We start from the raw sequence: 25,266 nt of genomic DNA on the forward strand, positions 1-25,266 counted from the left end.
ATATGATTAAATTTATATTTTCAAGTGGCATTTTCATTGGCACCGCCGTCCTCACTGTTTAAATTTCTCGGGCCCCACCCATTGTGAATGGGAGCCTGATCATATGCCTGTACTGTTATCTGGGTGGAATGCTGTGCCATACCGTTTACTGACTAAGCCTTTCGATTAAAATCCAGTTTGGAAGCCGTTATCCATCTGTAAAGCAGGATGATAAGAAGAGTATCATGATTAATGGAGTGCCGGATTGTCAGCCATCAGGTATTCTGCTCCAGATAGCAGAAAAGGTTTTTTTTGGGAAAGTTTTTCCGGCCGAAATCGTGTGCATTTCAACAGGGATCTCCTCCACAAATTGTCATTGCGGAATCTCAGCCGTTGCTTCGCGCCTCGCAAAACCCTGAGAAAACACAAGAATAAATTGTTCTACGCTTTCGTCTTCCCTTGTGTTGTTTGTAAATGATAAGCCAAAATGTCGAACCGAGAATAAAATACAGTGGAACCTCTCCTTCCCAACACCTCTTTAATACGGACACCTCTCTATTACCGACAGTTCACTTGGTCCATGAGAGACCGAAATCCATAAAACCCTACTTCTCTAAAATGGATACCTCTATAATGCGGACACTTATTCCTGTCCATCTACGGCCTCTCCATTATTTTCAATTGACGACTACATCTTTGATGTCAGTTTAATTGAAGAATTGCATCACAAATAGACTTTTGTGTGGTATTTACAATCATAAGTGGAACTATAACCCATTTCAAATAAACTGTTGCTGTAAATTTATTTGTGTTTTATGGCAGTTTGTCTCCAAAAGGTTAGCCGCGCACACAGAATTCGCTAGAAGAAGCCTAGTAGCTAACCATGCCAGAACAAAGTCAATAGCTAAAACACGTATTGCAAGAACATACTACCTAAATTTAACTTATTTCTATAGAAAATACACCATATTACTAAATTTTATGAATTTATGCTCCAAAAAGTGCTAAAATTTGCTAATTATGCCATGGCAATGCTCATTTAAAAAAATATGCTTTTTTGCTCCAATTCATCCTCGGAGAAATTATGCTAGCACAATCCGCCAAGACCTAGGTGGGTGTACAAAGACAAATACACAAAAACAGCGTAACGTAACGTAAGTTTTGGTTGTTAACAGCACTGGGTTGGTTTGGGAAATAAGAACTCTGAGGGAACAGCTCAGATGGAGGCGAATTCGAAGCGAACAAAAAGTGACGTGAACGCCACAAATGTTGATAGACCTTTTACCCGTTGCCCGTCCGCTTGGCATCAAAAGTTTTAAGAACGCAAAAAAAAAAAAAAAGAAATTGGTCAATATATCCAGCCATCTCGACCTCACGCTTGGTCAATAACGCATATATGACGCTCCCGTATTTCTTAAAATATTCTTTGCAAGTTGCACACACAACTGGCATCAACTTTGGGTCACGATTGAGTACAGGTATGAGTATTTTATCGCGAGCTTCATTCTGTATAACTGCATTTTTTGCCCGCTTATTATTATTTTTTTTGAAAGAAAGAACGCTGTCAGTCACCCCCGGTCACGAAAAATAAAGCCTCCGAACGCAAGACAAACATTTTGTCGTTGTTCCGTACTGTTGAGCTTGCACATTAACTTCTATACAGCTATTTCAATTACATTGTCGGATTAAAATCAAGCTAAAAGACAAGACCGCAATGTTTTGTGGGATTATTTTTTATGAATAATTTCATCAAAATCATTCCTGCACGTGCAGGTCATTGTACTGCTAATTCCAGGCATGACTGATTTGATTAATTTATTCATAAAAATTCCACGTAAACTTTCGGTGTTGTCTTTTAGCTTTATGCTTTGAACCGACAACGTTAACTGAAATAGCTGTATACACTCGATTGCAAAAACGTTGACGCCTAAAAAGCATAAACCGTGAACGATGAGACCCAGTGGCTTTATGGATATAAGTGTACTAAATTTATTTGCATAATATTCTATTCTCGTGCGACGGTTGATAACCAAAATTAGTTGCACGTGGTGAATGATGGAAACTGTCCAAGCTCCTTAAAGTGTCAAGTTGGCCAACAAGGGCCAATTTTTAAACACTAGGTACCCACAAATCCGTTGGGTCTCATCGTTCATAGTTTATGCTTTTAGGTGTCAACGTTTTTGCAATCGAGTGTGTTCGTAATTACCATAACATTTTGCCAACTTTAGTGTTGAATTTCTTCAAGAATTATTGATCATCTAGGAGAAGCCATATCAAACACTCGAAAGTGTGTTTCATCAGATATCCAAACAACTCGAAGTCGTTTAAAAAATTTTCCAACCTCCTTCTCAGCCGGTTTGGATATCTGATGAGACAGACCTTCTCGTGTTTGATATATTACGTACATTTTAACACGTTTTGCGGTGGATTTATTATTTGAACCGCTAGCAACTATAAATAAGTGTACATGCCAGTTTATTTCAGGAAATATTTTGGACTAAACAACACTCAGTGGCATCAGCGTACGGGGCGGGGGGGCTGGGCGGGCTGCAGCCCCCCCTGTCGGAAAAAAATAGCATTATTCGGTCAAAACGGATGTACCGTTAGGGCAAAGACATAGTAAAAAATATTTTATTTTTTAATAACTTGATTTGGGCCGTGCTAGAGCAAGTGCCGAGGATAATGGAAGGCGTGGTCACTTTATCAAAGGATCGCGATCTCAAGACCTCCAACGAAAGTAATTCGCTTCTCCACTCAATTTGTGACTTTAAGTTTGTTTATGGCTTGATGATTTTGAAGCTCATCTTATCCAGCCCTGATGTAGATATCTACAGGGAGAACAGATGGATGTCGTCACTGCCAAGAAGACTGCTGATGCTGTTGTTAAGACACTGACCAATTGTCGCAATGAAGAGAGCTTCACTCAGATGTGGTCACATGTTGATGTTATAGCGCAAAAAATCAGAATAGGAATCGAGGGTACGAAATTTGCCTTCAGAGATGCCAAGGTGCCACGAACCAGACCATCATGCCGCCTTCAGGGCCTTACTGGTGAGACACCTGCTGCAGCGAAGGACAGCTCACAACAGACGGCAAAAGACCACTTTAGTATCACGGTTTATTACACAAGTATTGACAAAGTCGTCAGTGAACTTCAATCAAGGTTTGAGGGCAATGACCAAGAGGTTTTGTGCGCATTGGGGCGAAATCGTATTCAGCTGTTCTCCAAGCATCAACAACATCCAAACTGTATCAAATTTCTATGGCGTGGATAGTGAAGTGCTATAAAGTGAGAAGTCAATCTTTGAAAACTACGACTGCGGGAACCCATGCCAGAGAAGAAACGCAGCCATGATGGTAAAGACCATGCATCAAAATGGTCTCCATGACATTTTACCTGTTCTATATAAAGTTGCCTCCATGCTGGCCACAATTCCTGCAACCTCGTGCTCTGCTGAAAGGTCTTTCAGCGCCCTTCGCCGCATCAAGACATTTTTAAGATCCACAATGGGACAAGAAAGACCGACTTAGCAGTATCGCCGTTATTAACATTGAAAGAAAGTATGCAAACAAGACAATGCAGAATGACATACAAAGGATTATTGACTTATTTGGGTCTCGAAGTAATCGTTCTTCTTACTTCTTTTAGAGCTCAAATGGGTACGTTTTATCTATCACTTCATGGTTTTGTATTTTAGAAATGTTGATCTCAATTTACCGAAAATATTTGAACTATTTTGAATGCCCGTGCTCTCACGGTATGGCGAAGAAAACTTGACGTCACGAAAGAATCATCTTGTGCATCTGTGACCAACAAGTTTCATTCGGGCAAATTATGTTCAGCCCCCCCAACAAAATTTTTCCCGTACGCCGATGCTCAGTGGCTTCAAACAACGCGTGCTATTTGACCCGGAAACCAATTTTTCTGAAAGAGAGTTCATGCATATTCTGACTCGTTATGCAGTTAGTGGCCGAGGGGGTTCCCCCGCCACCAGTTGTGAAACAGACATCTACCAATATATTGAGGTCAGGAGGTCTAACTTCATGAGTGCAGCTCATTTCCCGGTTGCATACAACGTTAAATGTTCACGGCTGGGAAGGGAAGGTTTGGAAACGTTGCTTTATACAAGCTTGATTAGTAATGTTGTTTACTGAAGTTCAGGCCAAATTTTTGTTTATACACACTTTAGGACTTAGAGATCCGGCCGGATCGAAAAAGGAACAACATCCAGTCATCGACTTCGAGGTAAACTTTATTTTGATTATATATGTAGTGGGATTAGATCAGAGACAATGCTAATACAAATAAAAATTTACTTCAGTGATATATAAGACTTTTTCCCGACTTTTTTTGGACACCTTCTTTAGACACGAGTCTCTGACTGTTTTCATATTATGATCTTCATAACTGCCAGCTAATTATTCATCTATTTAATTTTTTTTCTACTTTATGTCCATAGTTCTTTGTATTTCTTAACTAGTCGTTAGTTTTAGCTAAGTTAATTTTATTCGAGGACCCTCGATCGGCTGGTAAACCACTTTAATTTTGTGATGTTGGTATCCTGATTAAAGAGTATAACAGACTACACTACTCCGGAACGGAGTAGTAGCGAGAACGAATAATTAACTTGTCATTTTGCAATGCAACGGGGCAGAGATTCAGTGCTCTCAATAGTCGCCCTTAAGTAATTTTAGAGGGACTTTTTCTCACCAAGAATGAATAATAGTTTGATATATAGAATATATTTTAAGTTGCAAGTATAAGATCTTCTTATATACAAGAAAGAATTTCGCAGTTATCTACGCAGTGAGAATACTTGCATGTTTCATACATAATTTTCATATTATTTTAAATATTGTTTGGATTTGTATTTTTTTATGTGTGACACGAAAGTGACACGAAAGTGACACAGTCCCCTGGTGCACATGCGCATTAGATACCATTTCTTAGCTGATTTGCACATCACACTTCATCCGCAAGTCTCGTGCTGAGAAGCGCATCCTTTGAAAAATCTAAACAAACCTTGTCGAGTCGAAGTGTTTGCCAGTCAGAATTATTATAGTGATTATAGACGTAATGTCATATTAGAACACTCATTTTCTTGCTACCATGGAAAATTTACTGATGGCTTGTCCAGGGAAAGCCAAACGTCAACGACTACCTCTGAAGTCCCATTTAATTGTTTATTTCGGTATCCGGTCGTGTGAAAAATTATCTTAGCTGTTTCTACGTTTCACTGTGTTTGCATAAGAAGCAAATTGAGTTCAAATATTAGCGAATCGCATGAACTACAGTGTAGCGAAACGACTTTGTAGCGAAACTCCCGGTAAGCTTTATTCACCGGCTGCTTTCAATCATATATTTTGCGTTTATTATAATTTCGTTTCTACAACTTCTTCGTTATCTAAATTTAGGAACTAAACCCATGTCATTATAAGAATGCTTGCTCGACCCGTAGAAAACAAGGTTCTAATAGATGTTTTCCTTGTTGAGGAGATAATCGACTGTGTACCGAAGCTTGCCTTCGTCTGAGCTCCAAACTAAGCAGCTATGACGCGAAGTTCGAATCGTTTACGAAGATTCCCTCCGGACGAAGCTTTCGCCAGGTTGAAAAAATGCGATTTTCCAAATATATATAATGGAGATTTGTTCTCCAGTGTTTTTGATTGATTTCTCTCGTTATATTGGTCAACGCAGGCAATTTCTTATGCCCGGCGCCTTCACGGTTCCCACGTCTTCTTTTCATGTTCCATTGGAGACGCGATCCATACTGTTTTTAGCCTGCGAGCAAGCTCTCTTGGGGGTGGGGGGGGCGGGAGGGACAAAGAGGAGAGAGCTTGCAACGATGTCTCAGGAATTTTCATTTCTGCGTTGAATTTTTCAACGCAAAATGCTGATTGGTGGATATTGAATTTGGTGCCTACGTCATTGCTCTTCGCGTGCGTCGTGTTGACAACACAAAAATGGTGGTAGAGTTTCTATCAGTGAAGGTTTCGAGAATTTCTCTAAATAACTTAGGTTTTCTCTGGAATTAAAACCAGAGCAAAGTCAAGCTGCCAATGCTTTACTTCAAAGTAGCGATGTTCTTGCAGTTTTACCTGCGAGATTTGGGACAAGTTCGATATTTCAACCTTTTGCAGCAATTGAAAGTCTAAAGGAGGGGGGTGAATAGGGGTAGGTAAATCCGCTGATCCGCTAAAATTAATGGCTGAATCCGTCGATCCGCTGAAAAAATCAACGAAATCCGAATCCCCAAATTGTTTGCCGCGTTAGATGATACGCGAGATACAAAGCGACTTCAGTTGTTGGAGTTGCCTTGCGTGATATTGTGTTTTAGCGTTGAGGATGACTATCAACGAAATATTTATTTAACCAACGTCTGTATCGAAACAAAATCTTGCAGATACGAGAAAAAAGAGCAAACTTGAACTTCCTAACAACCAAAATCCAAAATCCGAGACCCAAAACTGGATAAAACCGCGATCCGCTGTGATCATAGGATCCGCAGATCCGTTAAAATTTCGCTCTGAATCCAGAATCCGGGCTAAAATATTTACCAAATCCGCCGATCCGTAGACCTATTCACCCCCCTCATTTCGGGTTGAGGAGGACGTTTTTCAAAATTGACAAAACTAGTGTCCGGGTCAGCGCGTGCGTGGCAAAATATACTTTTAACGTCTCATCAGCATAACAATAAGGCCGTAAGTGTGTGTCATAATTGTAAATTTGGATAAAATGAAGTTACAATGTATCCGTAAGAAATTCATATAAGAAGAAGGACGGTAGGATAAATGGGGTTGTGTAACTGACCACACTGGATGTACTTTCCCACCGTTTGCATCACGTGATTATCGTCGTGTCCGCGGCCCCGTGTCCGCTACGCCAGAATTGGATCAGCTCCAGCTCGGCTGACCAAAAATCAATTTCCTAATGTTTGGAGTGGAACTTAAAGTCGTTCGCGCAGTCTTTTACCAAAATCCTCCCCGAGCTCCCTGCGTCTTCGCCTAGGGCCTCACGTTCCGTACTTGTACTCGTTTGTTGCTCGCTGGGGACTTAAGTTCGAGAGCTTGGACCCGTTTCGCGAACGAAAGCCACGAAAACTTCTCTGGCCTTCCGCGCTTTTTTCAATGGATTTTATCTTAAAAACAAAGCAGGTCAAACAGGAAACTTTGTTCATATGAAAAGCAGTTATAAGAGAGAGAACAGCTTTGTAAACTTCATGGCCCAGTTGTTCAAGGGGTGGGTAACCCTATCCACCGGATAAATCACAATCCAGTGGATACATTACTTGCAAAAAATTTCGGACGTTTTATTTCGGACGTTTAATTTTCGGACACTTTTTCCCTCATTTCGGACAATTTTTGGACAAAAATTTCGGACACTGCGCTGGAACATGCCTAAAGTAAATTTACGACTAAAAAAGATGAATTAGACTGAAATAAAAACTGTGAAAATGATAATTTTACTGTACCTTCAAGGTTGTACAGCCGGATACACCAACAAGAAAATAACACAAACTCAATCAAGCTGATGCCTCAAGCAGTGTCTCAAATATTTTCCTTTCCAGTGATAAAAAGAAAGACTGAGCAAAGCCGCCTAATCCGAATTCTAGCCATATCATGTATACTATACTGTAAAAATTTCGGACACTTAAAATTTCGGACGCTTAAAAATTTCGGACGGTTTTATTTTCGGACACTATTTTTGTCCGAAATTAAAATCGTCCGAAATTTTTTGCAAGTAATGTAAGTGTTAACAAAACAAACTATGCGACGATAAACACGTGGTACAAACGGCGGGAAAGTACTTGCGCCTTCAATAAGTGTGGTCAGTTACAACACCCCATTTATCCTACCGTCCCACCTACTCCGTACTTCTTCTTATATGAATTTCTTTCGGATACAATGTAACTTCATTTTATATAAATATATAAATATAAACACACCTATTTTGTGTTTTCTTCAAATTTTCTTTATTTTTATCTATTTATTAATATATTTATTTATTATTTTGTATCTTAATTTTTTATTTATTATTTTATTTTTCGTGTTTCGGGATGTTCCGGAATGTTTCATGTTCCGGGTTTTATCGACGGCCTAACAATAAACGGTAAATTTGTGAGTAGCTATTCTCATTGTCTGAATAACCACGAAACTAGCTTGCGCGCAACGCTGGCATGTTTGTAATGCCTCGGTGTATTAAAATCAATGCCACCCGTGTCTCGTTGGACTTCATCTGCCTACTTAAGCAAACTATTCCTGCTCTCTTTGGTCCTTCTCGCCAAGTTACGCCGTTCTGGGATCTCAGAATGTTTTTTACCCACCCACCTCCCCTTCTGCGACGCGTCCTACCTTTCCTTCCTCTGTCTTTAGTTACGACCCTCTTTCTTTGCAAAATCTCCCCTCCCAAAGGCAGTGAGTGGTTGTAATGACAGTGAAAATGGTGTACTTTATAAACAACAGTTGAACAGATTAAACAGATCAAATTTGTGCAGCGAAACGTTTTCTGGTGGGTGGGTTCCGGCGGATGCGTACATGGCCACATTGTAATAGTTGCACTGTATTATATTGCTTTCATCAAACCTCTCATAGGGTTTTGTAGCCGATTTTGATAGACTTCTGATTAGTGCAAGGACCACTTGTACAAACAGCAGGAAAGTGTAGGCGGATCTTTGTGTAGATCAGGATCAGCAATTTTGAATGAAACAAAAAATTAAATGCAAGGCTGATCAGACAGCTGATTAACCTACCGCCGTTTCAGATCACTTCACTCTTCCCGGCCATTCAATCAACAACATAGAACTCATTCCCCTAGAACTCATTAACTCCAACAGAGAAGGCATTCGGAAAGCTAGGGAAACATTTCTAATTTCCAAGGGCAAGACTATTGAACGCTATGGAATGAACAGACGCGATGAAACTTAATCTGTCTACTGTACACGTTTCAGCTTTCTTTATTTATCAACCAATCACATCTCAACTTTTCATTTGTATCGTCTTTAAATATTGTAACCGTTTATTTCCAATTTTTACTTAGCTTTTTGCCGCCCCTGAAGAAGGTTAGTATTGTCTAACCGAAATATTGGACAATAAAATTATTCTAGCTGTCCGATCAGCCTTGCATTTAATTTTACGTTTGATAGACTTCCACGGTCAACCGATTTATTAAAATATTTGCATGTCAATGAGTAAAGATCGTGGTACACAATAACACAACTTTCTTTTTAAATACACTCGGGCCTAAAAACAAAACAGAAAAAAATGGCTGATAGAGTTGGCTACATTTCCGTCTGCATTATTGTTGATGTGTTTCATCTTCGTGACTTCCTTTTAGGTTTTCATAACCCGGAAAACAAAACAACTAAATTCATTTCGTTACCATGGAGATCTGGAATTAACAGTAAATTTCCTTACAAGCGCCATTATGCGAAACACTGGTTTCCCATTGATTTCATTGGTAGCATCATTAATTATTATTTGTAGTATTGTTATGTATGGCAATTTTTTTATTTTTAGCGTAAGGCAAATACCACTGGTGTACCACTAGCCATTATATTTGCATAGTTTCTTTCCCTCTGTTAATCACTGCTATGGTGGAGTTGGCATCCTCATTATAAATTTTTAAAGATAAGATAAATTAACAGACCATTTCCGAGTTGCTTTGAACTCATAATGAAAGCGAGGCTAAGTGCAAAGTTTCTGTTATGAAAATTAGTTTTCATTTATATGCAAACGAAACTAATTTTTATATGAAAAGTTTTACACTTAGCCTCGCCTTCATAGTGAGGTTCACAGCAACTCGGAAATGGTCTTTTTAAAATCGCGTTTACGGCAAACGTGAGATTCGCGTTTATGTACTACTACTCTTGAAAAAAAAAATTAAATTAATGAGGATACTAAAAGTGCAAAATAATTCTGGCCTTTGACGCTAACGCAAAACTACTCAATTTTACTGAGAAACAGAAAACAGCGCGCGGCAAATGAAGGAGAAACATGGTCACGTGGTCATTTTTGTCGTTTACCGTAAATATAATCTCTTTAAGTCGATGATTTCTTTATTTTCGATCAGATAATTGATGTATCCAAATGGCCAAGATATATAAAACATTAATAAATTCTGATAGTTCGTCAATTTTGAGCAGAGCCAGTACAGAGGTTCAAGGCGGGCCAAAATCCCCTACATTTGCAAATAACAGCCCTTAAAGTGCACCTAGCCCCAAAAATATTTTTCTTCAAAAATGGTCATATTTTGGTGAGTATCTGCCCGAAAATTTCTTTTGATTTGATTGAATCTTCGTTTTACGGAAAATCGCTTAAAATCGCCGCCGTTTTGGTTCACGCCCGAGTATTAAGGAGCATGGGTCTAGTGGCTGCTGTGACGTCACTTCGAGAACACGACCGACACTTTGCACACATCACTTGTTTCTTTTAGAAAGTTACATCAATAGTGGTCCGAAATATATCGGCCAGATGTGTTGTAGGAGGTTGCACTAATGTTAGAAACTTACAGGAAGGAAAATCGCTCTATACGATACCTTTTTAAGGCGATGAGCATCCAGAGGCAATGAAACAAAGAAAGAGATGGGTTTAGTGGCTCGGTGGCTCGCCAGTCGTGGTAAGAGTTCAAAGAACAAGTTAGGGCGAGACCGCTTCGCAATTACCACTTTCTCAACAGTTCATAGTCCTACGATAGCAGACTAAAAATTCGCAGATATACTCACCAAAATATGAAGAATTTTTTTCGGAGAAAAAAAAAATGGAGGGCTGGTTACACTTAAAAATTAAATTTACTATCAATTACAAATATCAATAGCGTTAGCCAAGGGCCTCGTGGTTCGAGTGCATTTCCGTGGTCCGTAATTTCTTTATATCAGTGCATATTCACAGACCGCTTGTGACAATGGGCTACGTTTTTTGTACGTGACGTCACTCAACAGTGAAATCTTGGAATCCGGAACCACTCAATGAGACGGCTGAATCAAGGTGCTTCAATAAAGCATGATTTTTTTAGATTATCCTGCAAAGACCTAATGCTTTGATCAAACTAAAATTACAGTCCCACTAAAATTGGAAGATGAAATGCTGAATACTTGAGTGCGGCATTGCGGACTATCGCAAAAAAAACTTTCCTTAAAATTAGCCGTGAAACAGTAAATTTTAAAGCACAATTCTCATGCATGCACCAGAAAACTCTAAAGCCGCCGTTACACGTTGAAACTTTTAGCTGAAACTTGGGTGCAACGGCGAACGAGACCAGTTTCACGAAGTGGTGTTACACGGTGAAACTCTTGTTTTTTCACCACTGCGACCGTTGCGAGCCGTTGCAGAAGTAGAAAGCGGTTCTACTTTTCGTGAAACTTGTCTCGCAACGGAAGTTCGAAAAAGTTTCACGAAACCGACCATGTTACACGGTGCAACGCCTGCTGAAACTTGTTTCGCAGCGCCGTTGCACACAAGTTTCAGCTAAAAGTTTCAACGTGTAACGGCAGCTTAAGTTGCACAACTTAACCACCGTGAAAAGGTCTTGAATTACTAGTGACATTTAAAATAAGTTATTGGGTTAGTAATCTTCTGTATAAGAGAGTGGACAATAAATATAATATAATTCTCGCGTGTTATTGCTGCAAAAGTCTATAAAATATATTGCATCACCTCTCAAACACACATGACATCCTTTCCTCTTCCCACCCCCTTGAATTTTTTTGTCCCATTTTTCTCCAGCCCCCACCACGCCCCCTCCCTGTGGGAAAAATGAGCAACCCCTTATAATTTGGAACCCTAGGTGTTTCAATAATGTTTAAGCAATCACTTATAAATTTCTGTATTCTTTTAATTTAGGATGATCAATCATCTCTGATCCTTCGGCGGGCATAAGGAAACTACACTGGGCATAAGGAAACTACACTGGAAATATATGATGATTATCATTATAGCAGTGCAGATCCTCGGAAACGATGCAATAGTGTTATTGACGTTCATAATAACATGGATTGGCCATAATGACGAACACGATAATGTTAATGGCGAAGGCGACGGCGATGGGGAAGGCGAATTAGAGGGTGACGGTGATAACGATAACCATGGAAACAACGATTACATTGACCATGATCATGATAATGCCTTTGACGATGGTAATGATGAGAACGACGAGAACCATGGTAATAACGGTGACGGCAATGACAGCAGTGATGGTGAGGATGACGGCAACGACAATGATGAAAACGACGATGGTAATGACAGCGATGACGGTGACGATGACGGCAATGGCAATGGTGAAGATGGCGACGGCGACGATCACAATGATGGAAATGGCAATGTTGCATTCAGTAAGTGAGCTACCCTGATCATGATCGCATTAAGTTAAACATATTATAAAAATCTCAACGTCCAAGAGAAGGCTCTGATTACTTTTGTGTGAAGTTTTCACTTTTTTCCCCAAGATTCGAGTTTTCGTAAACAAAACAAATTCATTACCTATTCTGTCCTTGAAATCAGGCAAGTCATTTTACAGTGAAAAAAGTGCAAAATCTCGAAAATGGCCCTCTAATTCTTCCATCTAATTATTCTAACTAAAATTAGTCTTAGTGAGGTATCTTTTTATCTTGTTATAACAGTGTTTGTGAATGGAATCCCTGACGTCTTGTAGAATTGCAAGATTGATTGATTCACCCGGCACAAATCCTATGGTGATACGTCTATATGCCGAACCAACAAAGCTTATTTAAACTAATAGTAGTATTTGAGGATGTGAAACACCCTCGTTAAATGGATATAGACGATTAGACTGCATCAGTCAACTGAAGATAAAACAGAAGGAGGAAGCTGTTTTCAGATAGCATTTGCTTGCCCACGAAGTCAACGCAAATACTGAAGAACAACTGCAAATCAACTATTGTCTCATGGCCTTGGCTTCCAATGAGTGATCGCAAGGAGAACATTAGACGGTCTGTAAGGGGCCAGGTTAAACTTTGATCGATAAGGTAGAACCAGCCGAACGTTTTAGCGTTTTGGAGAAAGATACGAGGTTTTACAGTGGCTCAAGATCACATGCATTTTTTGGCTATAATGTATAGGTTGTTGATGGCCGGTAAAACCTCTACAGCTGTCGACTATCTTCGTTTATTGTCATAGCTATACTGAAATTGTCAAGGTTTGACTTGTTCGCCGGAATAGGTTGAGCGGTAATGGGTATAATTTAACTGTATATATAACTAAACAGCATCTGGCAATTGAGAAGCCGCGGTCAATGTAGCCTCTTACGCCGGCAGACGCTCTTTGGTCTCGTCAAGTGAGGAGCCCAAAGACCGTCTCCGTAGGAGGCTACGGTCAATGGTGCCCAGTCGTAAATGTATTTGTTTCCAATACTTGTCGAGAAAACAAATCGATGTTGAAACTCATGAAAGGTTTTGTGTCAAGAACGTTTTTCGACATTTTCTAACAGAAATAAATACATTTAATTCATATTTTATATTTAATATTTTATACCATTCTTAAGTACTGACAGTTTTATACAATTTAATATAGTGTAATGTAAAGAGTTTAAATAAGATTTTAATGCAGTCACTTAATTTAATATCAGTCCTCAGTGAATTGCAAAATGTGAATTTTTTTATAAACTATCTAAAGTCTTGAAAAATAAAGTACTTCTGCTGTGGCTGAGTTGCTTCATTTGTTTTTACCCGTGCCGGTACATTGAGTTCTGATGATGTATTTGGAAAGTTTGAAGAGCAGTAACACGTACTGACTTCAAGAAGTTGGCTCTCGGCTTCGCCTACATGTAAGAACTCTAATGTCCCTGGTGCATCATAACTATATTAGCACGCTGACGCATGACTTGACGATCAACGTACGTTAAATATTTTGGCACATTTCTCGATCTACCGTCCTCTGTGAAAGTGACGTGAAATGCATACCACTGTGTGTATTGCCCACAGTTGCACAAGTTGAACGAAATGGCTGAGTCGCAAAGTAGCTCAAGTAATATGATTGAATTTATATTTTCAAGTGGCATTTTCATTGGCACCGCCGTCCTCACTGTTTAAATTTCTCGGGCCCCACCCATTGTGAATGGGAGCCTGATCATATGCCTGTACTGTTATCTGGGTGGAATGCTGTGCCATACCGTTTACTGACTAAGCCTTTCGATTAAAATCCAGTTTGGAAGCCGTTATCCATCTGTAAAGCAGGATGATAAGAAGAGTATCATGATTTATGGAGTGCCGGATTGTCAGCCATCAGGTATTCTGCTCCAGATAGCAGAAAAGGTTTTTTTGGGAAAGTTTTTCCGGGAAAATCGTGCGCATTTCGACAGGGATCTCCTCCACAAATTGTCATTGCGGAATCTCAGCCGTTGCTTTCAGAGACGTTTCGCGCCTCGCAAAACCCTGAGAAAACACAAGAATATATTGTTCTACGCTTTCGTCTTCCCTTGTGTTGTTTGTAAATGATAAGCCAAAATGTCGAAACGAGAATAAAATATAGTGGAACCTCTCCCTCCCAACACCTCTTTAACTAATACGGGGTGACCTCTCTATTACCGACAGTTTACTTGGTCCCTGAGAGACCGAAATCCATAAAACCCTACTTCTCTAAAACGGACACCTCTATAATGCGGACACTTATTCCTGTCCATCTACGGCCCCTCCGTTATTTTCAATTGATGACTACATCTTTAATGTCAGTTTAATTGAAGAATTGCATCACAAATAGACTTTTGTGTGGTATTTACAATCATAAGTGGAACTATAACCCATTTCAAATAAACTGTTGCTGTAAATTTATTTGTGTTTTATGGCAGTTTGTCTCCAAAAGGTTAACCGCGCACGCAGAATTCGCCAAAAGAAGCCTAGTAGCTAATCATGTCAGAACAAAGTCAATACTACTATTAGCGTAGCTAAAACACGTATTGCAAGAACATACTACCTAAAGTTAACTTATTTCTATAGAAAATACACCATATTACTAAATTTTATGAATTTATGCTCCAAAAAGTGCTAAAATTTGCTAATTATGCCATGGCAATGCTCATTTAAAAAAATATGCTTTTTTGCTCCAATTCATCCTCGGAGAAATTATGCTAGCACAATCCGCCAAGACCTAGGTGGGTGTACAAAGACAAATACACAAAAACAGCGTAACGTAACGTAAGTTTTGGTTGTTAACAGCACTGGGTTGGTTTGGGAAATAAGAACTCTGAGGGAACAGCTCAGATGGAGGCGAATTCGAAGCGAACAAAAAGTGACATGGACGCCACAAATGTTGATAGACCTTTTACCCGTTGCCCGTCCGCTTGGCATCAAAAGTTTTAAGAACGCAAAAAAAAAAAAAAAAAGAAATTGGTCAATATATCCAGCCATCTCGACCTCACGCTTGGTCAATAACGCATATATGACGCTCCCGTATTTCTTAAAATATTCTTTGCAAGTTGCACACACAACTGGCATCAACTTTGGGTCACGATTGAGTACAGGTATGAGTATTTTATCGCGAGCTTCATTCTGTATAACTGCATTTTTTGCCCGCTTATTATTATTTTTTTTGAAAGAAAGAACGCTGTCAGTCACCCCCGGTCACGAAAAATAAAGCCTCCGAACGCAAGACAAACATTTTGTCGTTGTTCCGTACTGTTGAGCTTGCACATTAACTTCTATACAGCTATTTCAATTACATTGTCGGATTAAAATCAAGCTAAAAGACAAGACCGCAATGTTTTGTGGGATTATTTTTTATGAATAATTTCATCAAAATCATTCCTGCACGTGCAGGTCATTGTACTGCTAATTCCAGGCATGACTGATTTGATTAATTTATTCATAAAAATCCCACGTAAACTTTCGGTGTTGTCTTTTAGCTTTATGCTTTGAACCGACAACGTTAACTGAAATAGCTGTATACACTCGATTGCAAAAACGTTGACGCCTAAAAAGCATAAACCGTGAACGATGAGACCCAGTGGCTTTATGGATATAAGTGTACTAAATTTATTTGCATAATATTCTATTCTCGTGCGACGGTTGATAACCAAAATTAGTTGCACGTGGTGAATGATGGAAACTGTCCAAGCTCCTTAAAGTGTCAAGTTGGCCAACAAGGGCCAATTTTTAAACACTAGGTACCCACAAATCCGTTGGGTCTCATCGTTCATAGTTTATGCTTTTAGGTGTCAACGTTTTTGCAATCGAGTGTGTTCGTAATAACCATAACATTTTGCCAACTTTAGTGTAGAATTTCTTCAAGAATTATTGATCATCTAGGAGAAGCCATATCAAACACTCGAAAGTGTGTTTCATCAGATATCCAAACAACTCGAAGTCGTTTAAAAAATTTTCCAACCTCCTTCTCAGCCGGTTTGGATATCTGATGAGACAGACCTTCTCGTGTTTGATATATTACGCACATTTTAACACGTTTTGCGGTGGATTTATTATTTGAACCGCTAGCAACTATAAATAAGTGTACATGCCAGTTTATTTCAGGAAATATTTTGGACTAAACAACACTCAGTGACATCAGCGTACGTGGCGGGGGGGCTGGGCGGGCTGCAGCCCCCCCTGTCGGAAAAAAATAGCATTATTCGGGCAAAACGGATGTACCGTTAGGGCAAAGACATAGTAAAAAATATTTTATTTTTTAATAACTTGATTTGGGCCGTGCTAGAGCAAGTGCCGAGGATAATGGAAGGCGTGGTCACTTTATCAAAGGATCGCGATCTCAAGACCTCCAACGAAAGTAATTCGCTTCTCCACTCAATTTGTGACTTTTAAAAGTTTGTTTATGGCTTGATGATTTTGAAGCTCATCTTATCCAGCCCTGATGTACATATCTACAGGGAGAACAGATGGATGTCGTCACTGCCAAGAAGACTGCTGATGCTGTTGTTAAGACAGTGACCAATTGTCGCAATGAAGAGAGCTTCACTCAGATGTGGTCACATGCTGATGTTATAGCGCAAAAAATCAGAATAGGAATCGAGGGTACGAAATTTGCCTTCAGAGATGCCAAGGTGCCACGAACCAGACCATCATGCCGCCTTCAGGGCCTTACTGGTGAGACACCTGCTGCAGCGAAGGACAGCTCACAACAGACGGCAAAAGACCACTTTAGTATCACGGTTTATTACACAAGTATTGACAAAGTCGTCAGTGAACTTCAATCAAGGTTTGAGAGCAATGACCAAGAGGTTTTGTGCGCATTGGGGCGAAATCGTATTCAGCTGTTCTCCAAGCATCAACAACATCCAAACTGTATCAAATTTCTATGGCGTGGATAGTGAAGTGCTATAAAGTGAGAAGTCAATCTTTGAAAACTACGACTGCGGGAACCCATGCCAGAGAAGAAACGCAGCCATGATGGTAAAGACCATGCATCAAAATGGTCTCCATGACATTTTACCTGTTCTATATAAAGTTGCCTCCATGCTGGCCACAATTCCGGCAACCTCGTGCTCTGCTGAAAGGTCTTTCAGCGCCCTTCGCCGCATCAAGACATTTTTAAGATCCACAATGGGACAAGAAAGACCGACTTAGCAGTATCGCCGTTATTAACATTGAAAGAAAGTATGCAAACAAGACAATGCAGAATGACATACAAAGGATTATTGACTTATTTGGGTCTCGAAGTAATCGTTCTTCTTACTTCTTTTAGAGCTCAAATGGGTACGTTTTATCTATCACTTCATGGTTTTGTATTTTAGAAATGTTGATCTCAATTTACCGAAAATATTTGCACTATTTTGAATGCCCGTGCTCTCACGGTATGACGAAGAAAACTTGACGTCACGAAAGAATCATCTTGTGCATCTGTGACCAACACGTTTCATTCGGGCAAATTATGTTCAGCCCCCCCAACAAGATTTTTCCCGTACGCCGATGCTCAGTGGCTTCAAACAACGCGTGCTATTTGACCCGGAAACCAATTTTTCTGAAAGAGAGTTCATGCATATTCTGACTCGTTATGCAGTTAGTGGCCGAGGGGGTTCCCCCGCCACCAGTTGTGAAACAGACATCTACCAATATATTGAGGTCAGGAGGTCTAACTTCATGAGTGTAGCTCATTTCCCGGTTGCATCCAACGTTAAATGTTCACGGCTGGGAAGGGAAGGTTTGGAAACGTTGCTTTATACAAGCTTGATTGGTAATGTTTTTTACTGAAGTTCACGCCGAATTTTTGTTTATACACACTTTAGGACTTCACTTATTCGCAGTGCTACAGCAGTGCATTAATCTCGCCTTGGGATCCGGCCGGATCGAAAAAGGAACAACATCCAGTCATCGACTTCGAGGTAAACTTTATTTTGATTATATGTGTAGTGGGACTAGACCAGAGACAATGCTAATACAAATAAAAATTTACTTCAGTGATACGTAAATTTTCCCGACTTTTTTTGGACACCTTCTTTAGACACGAGTCTCTGACTGTTTTCATATTATGATCTTCATAACTGCCAGCTAATTAATTCATCTATTTAATTTTTTTTCTACTTTATGTCCATAGTTCTTTGTATTTCTTAACTAGTCGTTAGTTTTAGCTAAGTTAATTTTATTCGAGGACCCTCGATCACTTTAATTTTGTAATGTTGGTATCCTGATTAAAGAGTATAACAGACTACACTACTCCGGAACGGAGTAGTAGCGAGAACGAATAATTAACTTGTCATTTTGCAATGCAACGGGGCAGAGATTCAGTGCTCTCAATAGTCGCCCTTAAGTAATTTTAGAGGGACTTTTTCTCACCAAGAATGAATAATAGTTTGATATTTAGAATATATTTTAAGTTGCAAGTATAACATCTTCTTATATACAAGAAAGAATTTCGCAGTTATCTACGCAGTGAGAATACTTGCATGTTTCATACATAATTTTCATATTATTTTAAATATTGTTTTGATTTGCATTTTTTTATGTGTGACACGAAAGTGACACGAAAGTGACACAGTCACCTGGTGCACATGCGCATTAGATACCATTTCTTAGCTGATTTGCACATCACACTTCATCCGCAAGTCTCGTGCTGAGAAGCGCATCCTTTGAAAAATCTAAACAAACCTTGTCGAGTCGAAGTGTTTGCCAGTCAGAATTATTATAGTGATTATAGACGTAATGTCATATTAGAACACTCATTTTCTTGCTACCATGGAAAATTTACTGATGGACTTGTCCAGGGAAAGCCAAACGTCAACGACTACCTCTGAAGTCCCATTTAATTGTTTATTTCGGTATCCGGTCGTGTGAAAAATTATCTTAGCTGTTTCTATGTTTCACAGTGTTTGCATAAGAAGCAAATTGAGTTCAAATATTAGCGAATCGCATGAACTACAGTGTAGCGAAACGACTTTGTAGCGAAACTCCCGGTAAGCTTTATTCACCGGCTGCTTTCAATCATATATTTTGCGTTTATTATAATTTCGTTTCTACAACTTCTTCGTTATCTAAATTTAGGAACTCAACCCATGTCATTACAAGAATGCTTGCTCGACCCGTAGAAAACAAGGTTCTAATAGATGTTTTCCTTGTTGAGGAGATAATCGACTGTGTACCGAAGCTTGTACAGCCGGATACACCAACAAGAAAATAACACAAACTCAATCAAGCTGATGCCTCAAGCAGTGTCTCAAATATTTTCCTTTCCAGTGATAAAAAGAAAGACTGAGCAAAGCCACCTAATCCGAATTCTAGCCATATCATGTATACTATACTGTAAAAATTTCGGACACTTAAAATTTCGGACGCTTAAAAATTTCGGACGGTTTTATTTTCGGACACTATTTTTGTCCGAAATTAAAATCGTCCGAAATTTTTTGCAAGTAATGTAAGTGTTTACAAAACAAACTATGCGACGATAAACACGTGGTACAAACGGCGGGAAAGTACTTGCGCCTTCAATAAGTGTGGTCAGTTACAACACCCCATTTATCCTACCGTCCCACCTACTCCGTACTTCTTCTTATATGAATTTCTTTCGGATACAATGTAACTTCATTTTATATAAATATATAAATATAAACACACCTATTTTGTGTTTTCTTCAAATTTTCTTTATTTTTATCTATTTATTAATATATTTATTTATTATTTTGTATCTTAATTTTTTATTTATTATTTTATTTTTCGTGTTTCGGGATGTTCCGAAATGTTCCATGTTCCGGGTTTTATCGACGGCCTAACAATAAACGGTAAATTTGTGAGTAGCTATTCTCATTGTCTGAATAACCACGAAACTAGCCTGCGCGCAACGCTGGCATGTTTGTAATGCCTCGGTGTATTAAAATCAATGCCACCCGTGTCTCGTGGGACTTCATCTGCCTACTTAAGCAAACTATTCCTGCTCTCTTTGGTCCTTCTCGCCAAGTTACGCCGTTCTGGGATCTCAGAATGTTTTTTACCCACCCACCTCCCCTTCTGCGACGCGTCCTACCTTTCCTTTCTCTGTCTTTAGTTAGGACCCTCTTTCTTTGCAAAATCTCGCCTCCCAAAGGCAGTGAGTGGTTGTAATGACAGTGAAAATGGTGTACTTTATGAACAACAGTTGAACAGATTAAACAGATCAAATTTGTGCAGCGAAACGTTTTCTGGTGGGTGGGTTCCGGCGGATGCGTACATGGCCACATTGTAATAGTTGCACTGTATTATATTGCTTTCATCAAACCTCTCATAGGGTTTTGTAGCCGATTTTGATAGACTTCTGATTAGTGCAAGGACCATTTGTACAAACAGCAGGAAAGTGTAGGCGGATCTTTGTGTAGATCAGGATCAGCAATTTTGAATGAAACAAAAATTAAATGCAAAGCTGATCGGACAACTGATTAACCTACCGCCGTTTCAGATCACTTCACTCTTCCCGGCCATGCAATCAACAACATAGAACTCATTCCCCTAGAACTCATTAACTCCAACAGAGAAGGCATTCGGAAAGCTAGGGAAACATTTCTAATTTCCAAGGGCAAGACTATTGAACGCTATGGAATGAACAGACGCGATGAAACTTAATCTTTCTACTGTACACGTTTCAGCTTTCTTTATTTATCAACCAATCACATCTCAACTTTTCATTTGTATCGTCTTTAAATATTGTAACCGTTTATTTCCAATTTTTACTTAGCTTTTTGCCGCCCCTGAAGAAGGTTAGTATTGTCTAACCAAAATATTGGGCAATAAAATTATTTTAGCTGTCCGATCAGCCTTGCATTTAATTTTACGTTTGATAGACTTCCACGGTCAACCGATTTATTTAAATATTTGCATGTCAATGAGTAAAGATCGTGGTACACAATAACACAACTTTCTTTTTAAATACACTCGGGCCTAAAAACAAAACAGAAAAAAATGGCTAATAGAGTTGGCTACATTTCCGTCCGTCTGCATTATTGTTGATGTGTTTCATCTACGTGACTTCCTTTTAGGTTTTCATAACCCGGAGAACAAAACAACTAAATTCATTTCGTTACCATGGAGATCTGGAATTAACAGTAAATTTCCTTACAAGCGCCATTATCTGAAACACTGGTTTCCCATTGATTTCATTGGTAGCATCATTAATTAATATTTGTAGTATTGTTATGTATGGCAATTTTTTTATTTTTAGCGTAAGGCAAATACCACTGGTGTACCACTAGCTATTTGCATAGTTTCTTTCCCTCTGTAAATCACTGCTATGGTGGAGTTGGCATCCTCATTATAAATTTTTAAAGATAAGATAAATTAACAGACCATTTCCGAGTTGCTTTAAACTCATAATGAAAGCGAGGTTAAGTGCAAAGTTTCTGTAATGAAAATTAGTTTTCATTTATATGCAAACGAATTTTTATATGAAAAGTTTTGCACTTAGCCTCGCCTTCATAGTGAGGTTCACAGCAACTCGGAAATGGCCTTTTTAAAATGGCGTTTACGGCAAACGTGAGATTCGCGTTTATGTACTACTACTCTTGAAAAAAAAAAGTAAATCAATGAGGATACTAAAAGTGCAAAATAATTCTGACTTGACGCTAACGCAAAACTATTCAATTTTACTGAGAAACAGAAAACAGCGAGCGGCAAATGAAGGAGAAACATGGTCACGTGGTCATTTTTGCCGTTTACCGTAAACATAATCTCTTTAAGTCGATGATTTCTTTGTTTTCGATCAGATAATTGATATATCCAAATGGCCAAAATATATAAAACATTAATAAATTCTGATAGTTTGTCAATTTTGAGCAGAGCCAGTACAGAGGTTCAAGGCGGGCCAAAATCCCCTACATTTGCAAATAACAGCCCTTAAAGTGCACCTAGCCCCAAAAAGATTTTTCTCCAAAAATGGTCATATTTTGGTGAATATCTGCCCGAAAATTTCTTTTGATTTGATTGAATCTTCGTTTTACGGAAAATCGCTTAAAATCGCCGCCGTTTTGGTTCACGCCCGAGTATTAAGGAGCATGGGTCTAGTGGCTGCTGTGACGTCACTTCGAGAACACGACCGACACTTCGCTTGTTTCTTTTAAAAAATTACATCAATAGTGGTCCGAAATGTATCGGCCAGATGTGTTGTAGGAGGTTGCACTAACGTTAGAAACTTACAGGAAGGAAAATCGCTCCATACGATACCTTTTTAAGTTGATGAGCATCCAGAGGCAATGAAACGAAGAAAGAGATGGGCTTAGTGGCTCGGTGGCTCGCCAGTCGCGGTAAGAGTTCAAAGAAGGAGTTAGAGCGAGACCGCCTCGCAATTACCACTTTCTCAACAGTTCATACTTCTACGATAGCAGGCAAAAAAATTCGCAGATATACTCAGCAAAATATGAAGAATTTTATTTCGGAGAAAACAAAATTGAGGGCTGTTACACTTAAAAATTAAATTTACTATCAATTACAAATATCAATAGCGTTAGCCAAGGGCCTCGTGGTTCGAGTGCATTTCCGTAATTTCTTTGTATCAGTGCATATTCACAGACCGCTTGTGACAATGGGCTACGTTTCTTGTACGTGACGTCATTCAATAGTGAAATCTTGGAATCCGGAACCACTCAATGAGACGGCTGAATCAAGGTGCTTCAATAAAGCATGATTTTTTTAGATTATCCTCCAAAGACCTAATGCTTTGATCAAACTAAAATTACAGTCCCATTAAAAATGGAAGATGAAATGCTGAATACTTGAGTGCGGCATTGCGGACTATCGCAAAAAAACTTTCCTTAAAATTAGCCGTGAAACAGTAAATTTTAAAGCACAAATCTCATGCATGCACCAGTAAACCCTAAGTTGCATAACTTAACCACCGTGAAAAGGTCTTGAATTACTAGTGACATTTAAAATAAGTTATTGAGCTAGTAATCTTCTGTCTAAGAGAGTGAACAATAAATATAATATAATTCTCGCGTGTTATTGCTGCAAAAATGTCATATAAAGTCTATAAAATATATTGCATCACCTCTCTAACACACATGACATCCTTTCCTCCTCCCAACCCCTTGAATTTTTTTGTCCCATTTTTCTCCAGCCCCCACCCCTCCCCCCTCCCTGTGGGAAAAACGACCCCTTGCAATTTGGAACTCTAGGTGTTCCAATATTCTTTAAGCAATCACTTATAAATTTCTGTATTCTTTTAATTTAGGATGATCAACCATCTCTGATCCTTCGGCGGGCATAAGGAAACTACACTGGAAATATATGATGATTATCATTATTGCAGTGATCCTCGGAAATGATGCAATAGTGTTCTTGACGTTCATAATAACATGGATTGGCCATAATGACGAACACGATAATGTTTATGGCGAAGGCGACGAGGATGGTGATAACGAGGGCGATGATGATAGCGTTAACCATGGCAACAACGATGACCTTGAGCATGATCATGACAATGATCATGATGATGGTAATGATGAGAACGACGAAAACCATGGTGATAACAGTGACGGTGATGACAGCAGTGATGGTGAGGATGACGGCAACGGCAATGATGAAAACATCGACGGTAATGACAGCGATGACGGTGACGATGACGGCAACGGCAATGATGAAGATGTCGACGGCGGCGATCACAATGATGGAAATGGCAATGTTGCATTCAGTAAGTGAGCTACCCTGGTCATGATCGCATTAAGTTTAACATGTTATAAAAATTTCCACGTCCAAGAAAATGCTCTGATTACTTATGTGTGAAGTTTTCACTTTTTCCCCAAGACTCGAGTCTTCGTAAACAAAACAAATTCATTACCTATTCTGTCCTTGAAATCTAGCAAGTCATTTTACAGTGAAAAACGTGCAAAATCTCGAAAATGGCCCTCTAATTCTTCCATCTAATTATTCTAACTAAAATTAGTCTTAGTGAGGTATCTTTTTATCTTGTTATAACAGTGTTTGTGAATGGAATCCCTGACGCCTTGTAGACTTGCAAGATTGATTGATTCACCCCGCGGCACAAATCCTATGGTGATACGTCTATATGCCGAACCAACAAAGCTTATTTAAACTAATAGTAGTATTTGAGGATGTGAAACTCCCTCGTTAAATGGATATAGACAATTAGTATAAATCTACTAGTGTTCTATCACGAATGCCGTTCTCTGATTGGCTACGCTACTCGCTATCTATTCTGTGATAGATAGTGAGTAGCGATTTTCAACAAAATGGCGCCCGCTTCTTCGCGTTTTCGAAGTGTCTGCGATGAGGAAATAGATAATTTTCTTGTTTAGTTTTGAACGACTAGTAGATTTATACTAAAACAATTAGATTATTCGCTCTCGATTTCTATGCGTGATAGTTGATTCGGGCTTCGCCCTCATCAACTATCACGCGATAGAAATCTCGAGCTCATAATCTAATTGTTAATTAGACTGCATCAGTCAAGTGAAGATAAAACAGAAGGAGGAAGCTGTTTTCAGATAGCATTTGCTTGCCCACGAAGTCAACGCAAATACTGAAGAACAACTGCATTTTCAAATCAACTATCGTCTCATGGCCTTGGCTTCCAATGAGAGATCGCAAGGAGAATATTACACTGTCTGTAAGGGGCCGGCTTAAACTTTGATCGATAGGGTAGAACCAGCCAAACGTTTTAGCGTTTTGGAGAAAGATACGAGGTTTTAATATGGCCTAAGATCACATGCAATTTTTGGCTATTTGGCTGATTTGACAAGTTTTCTCTCAAATCCTTTGAAACGCAATTTTAGGCTATCTGGGGTGCTTTTAAAGCTCTGTGGGTTCATTTCAGGCCACGCTATAATATTTTTATTTGTTCGGTAATTCTAGGGGAACTTGAGTCTTTTCGAAATTACTAGGGCATTTTTGTCCATTTCCCGAAAACCTTAGGTCT

At 39.1% G+C, this 25,266-nt stretch overlaps 1 protein-coding gene across 3 annotated transcripts; it reads left to right on the plus strand.

The window, feature by feature from the left end:
• The first annotated feature begins 4,177 nt into the window (after positions 1–4,177).
• Positions 4,178–24,474, plus strand: LOC146474957 (uncharacterized). Of its 3 annotated transcripts, XM_085116697.1 has the most exons (3): positions 4,178–4,225; positions 11,818–12,305; positions 12,594–12,748. In XM_085116697.1, exons 2-3 carry the CDS (start codon positions 11,894–11,896, stop codon positions 12,623–12,625), a joined length of 444 nt encoding a protein of 147 aa, XP_084972823.1. In that variant the 5' UTR covers positions 4,178–4,225; positions 11,818–11,893; the 3' UTR covers positions 12,626–12,748. The 3 variants fall into 3 exon arrangements, with proteins under 3 accessions (XP_084972823.1, XP_084972824.1, XP_084972825.1); XM_085116698.1 differs by lacking the exons at positions 4,178–4,225; positions 12,594–12,748 and adding an exon at positions 24,309–24,474 and having other exon boundaries at positions 11,612–12,305; XM_085116699.1 differs by lacking the exons at positions 4,178–4,225; positions 11,818–12,305; positions 12,594–12,748 and adding exons at positions 23,541–24,021; positions 24,309–24,474.
• Positions 24,475–25,266: the final 792 nt, after the last annotated feature.

The sequence above is a fragment of the Pavona decussata genome, unplaced genomic scaffold (assembly GCF_977016875.1).
Source record: "Pavona decussata unplaced genomic scaffold, jaPavDecu1.1 SCAFFOLD_87, whole genome shotgun sequence".
Classification (NCBI taxonomy): domain Eukaryota; kingdom Metazoa; phylum Cnidaria; class Anthozoa; order Scleractinia; family Agariciidae; genus Pavona; species Pavona decussata.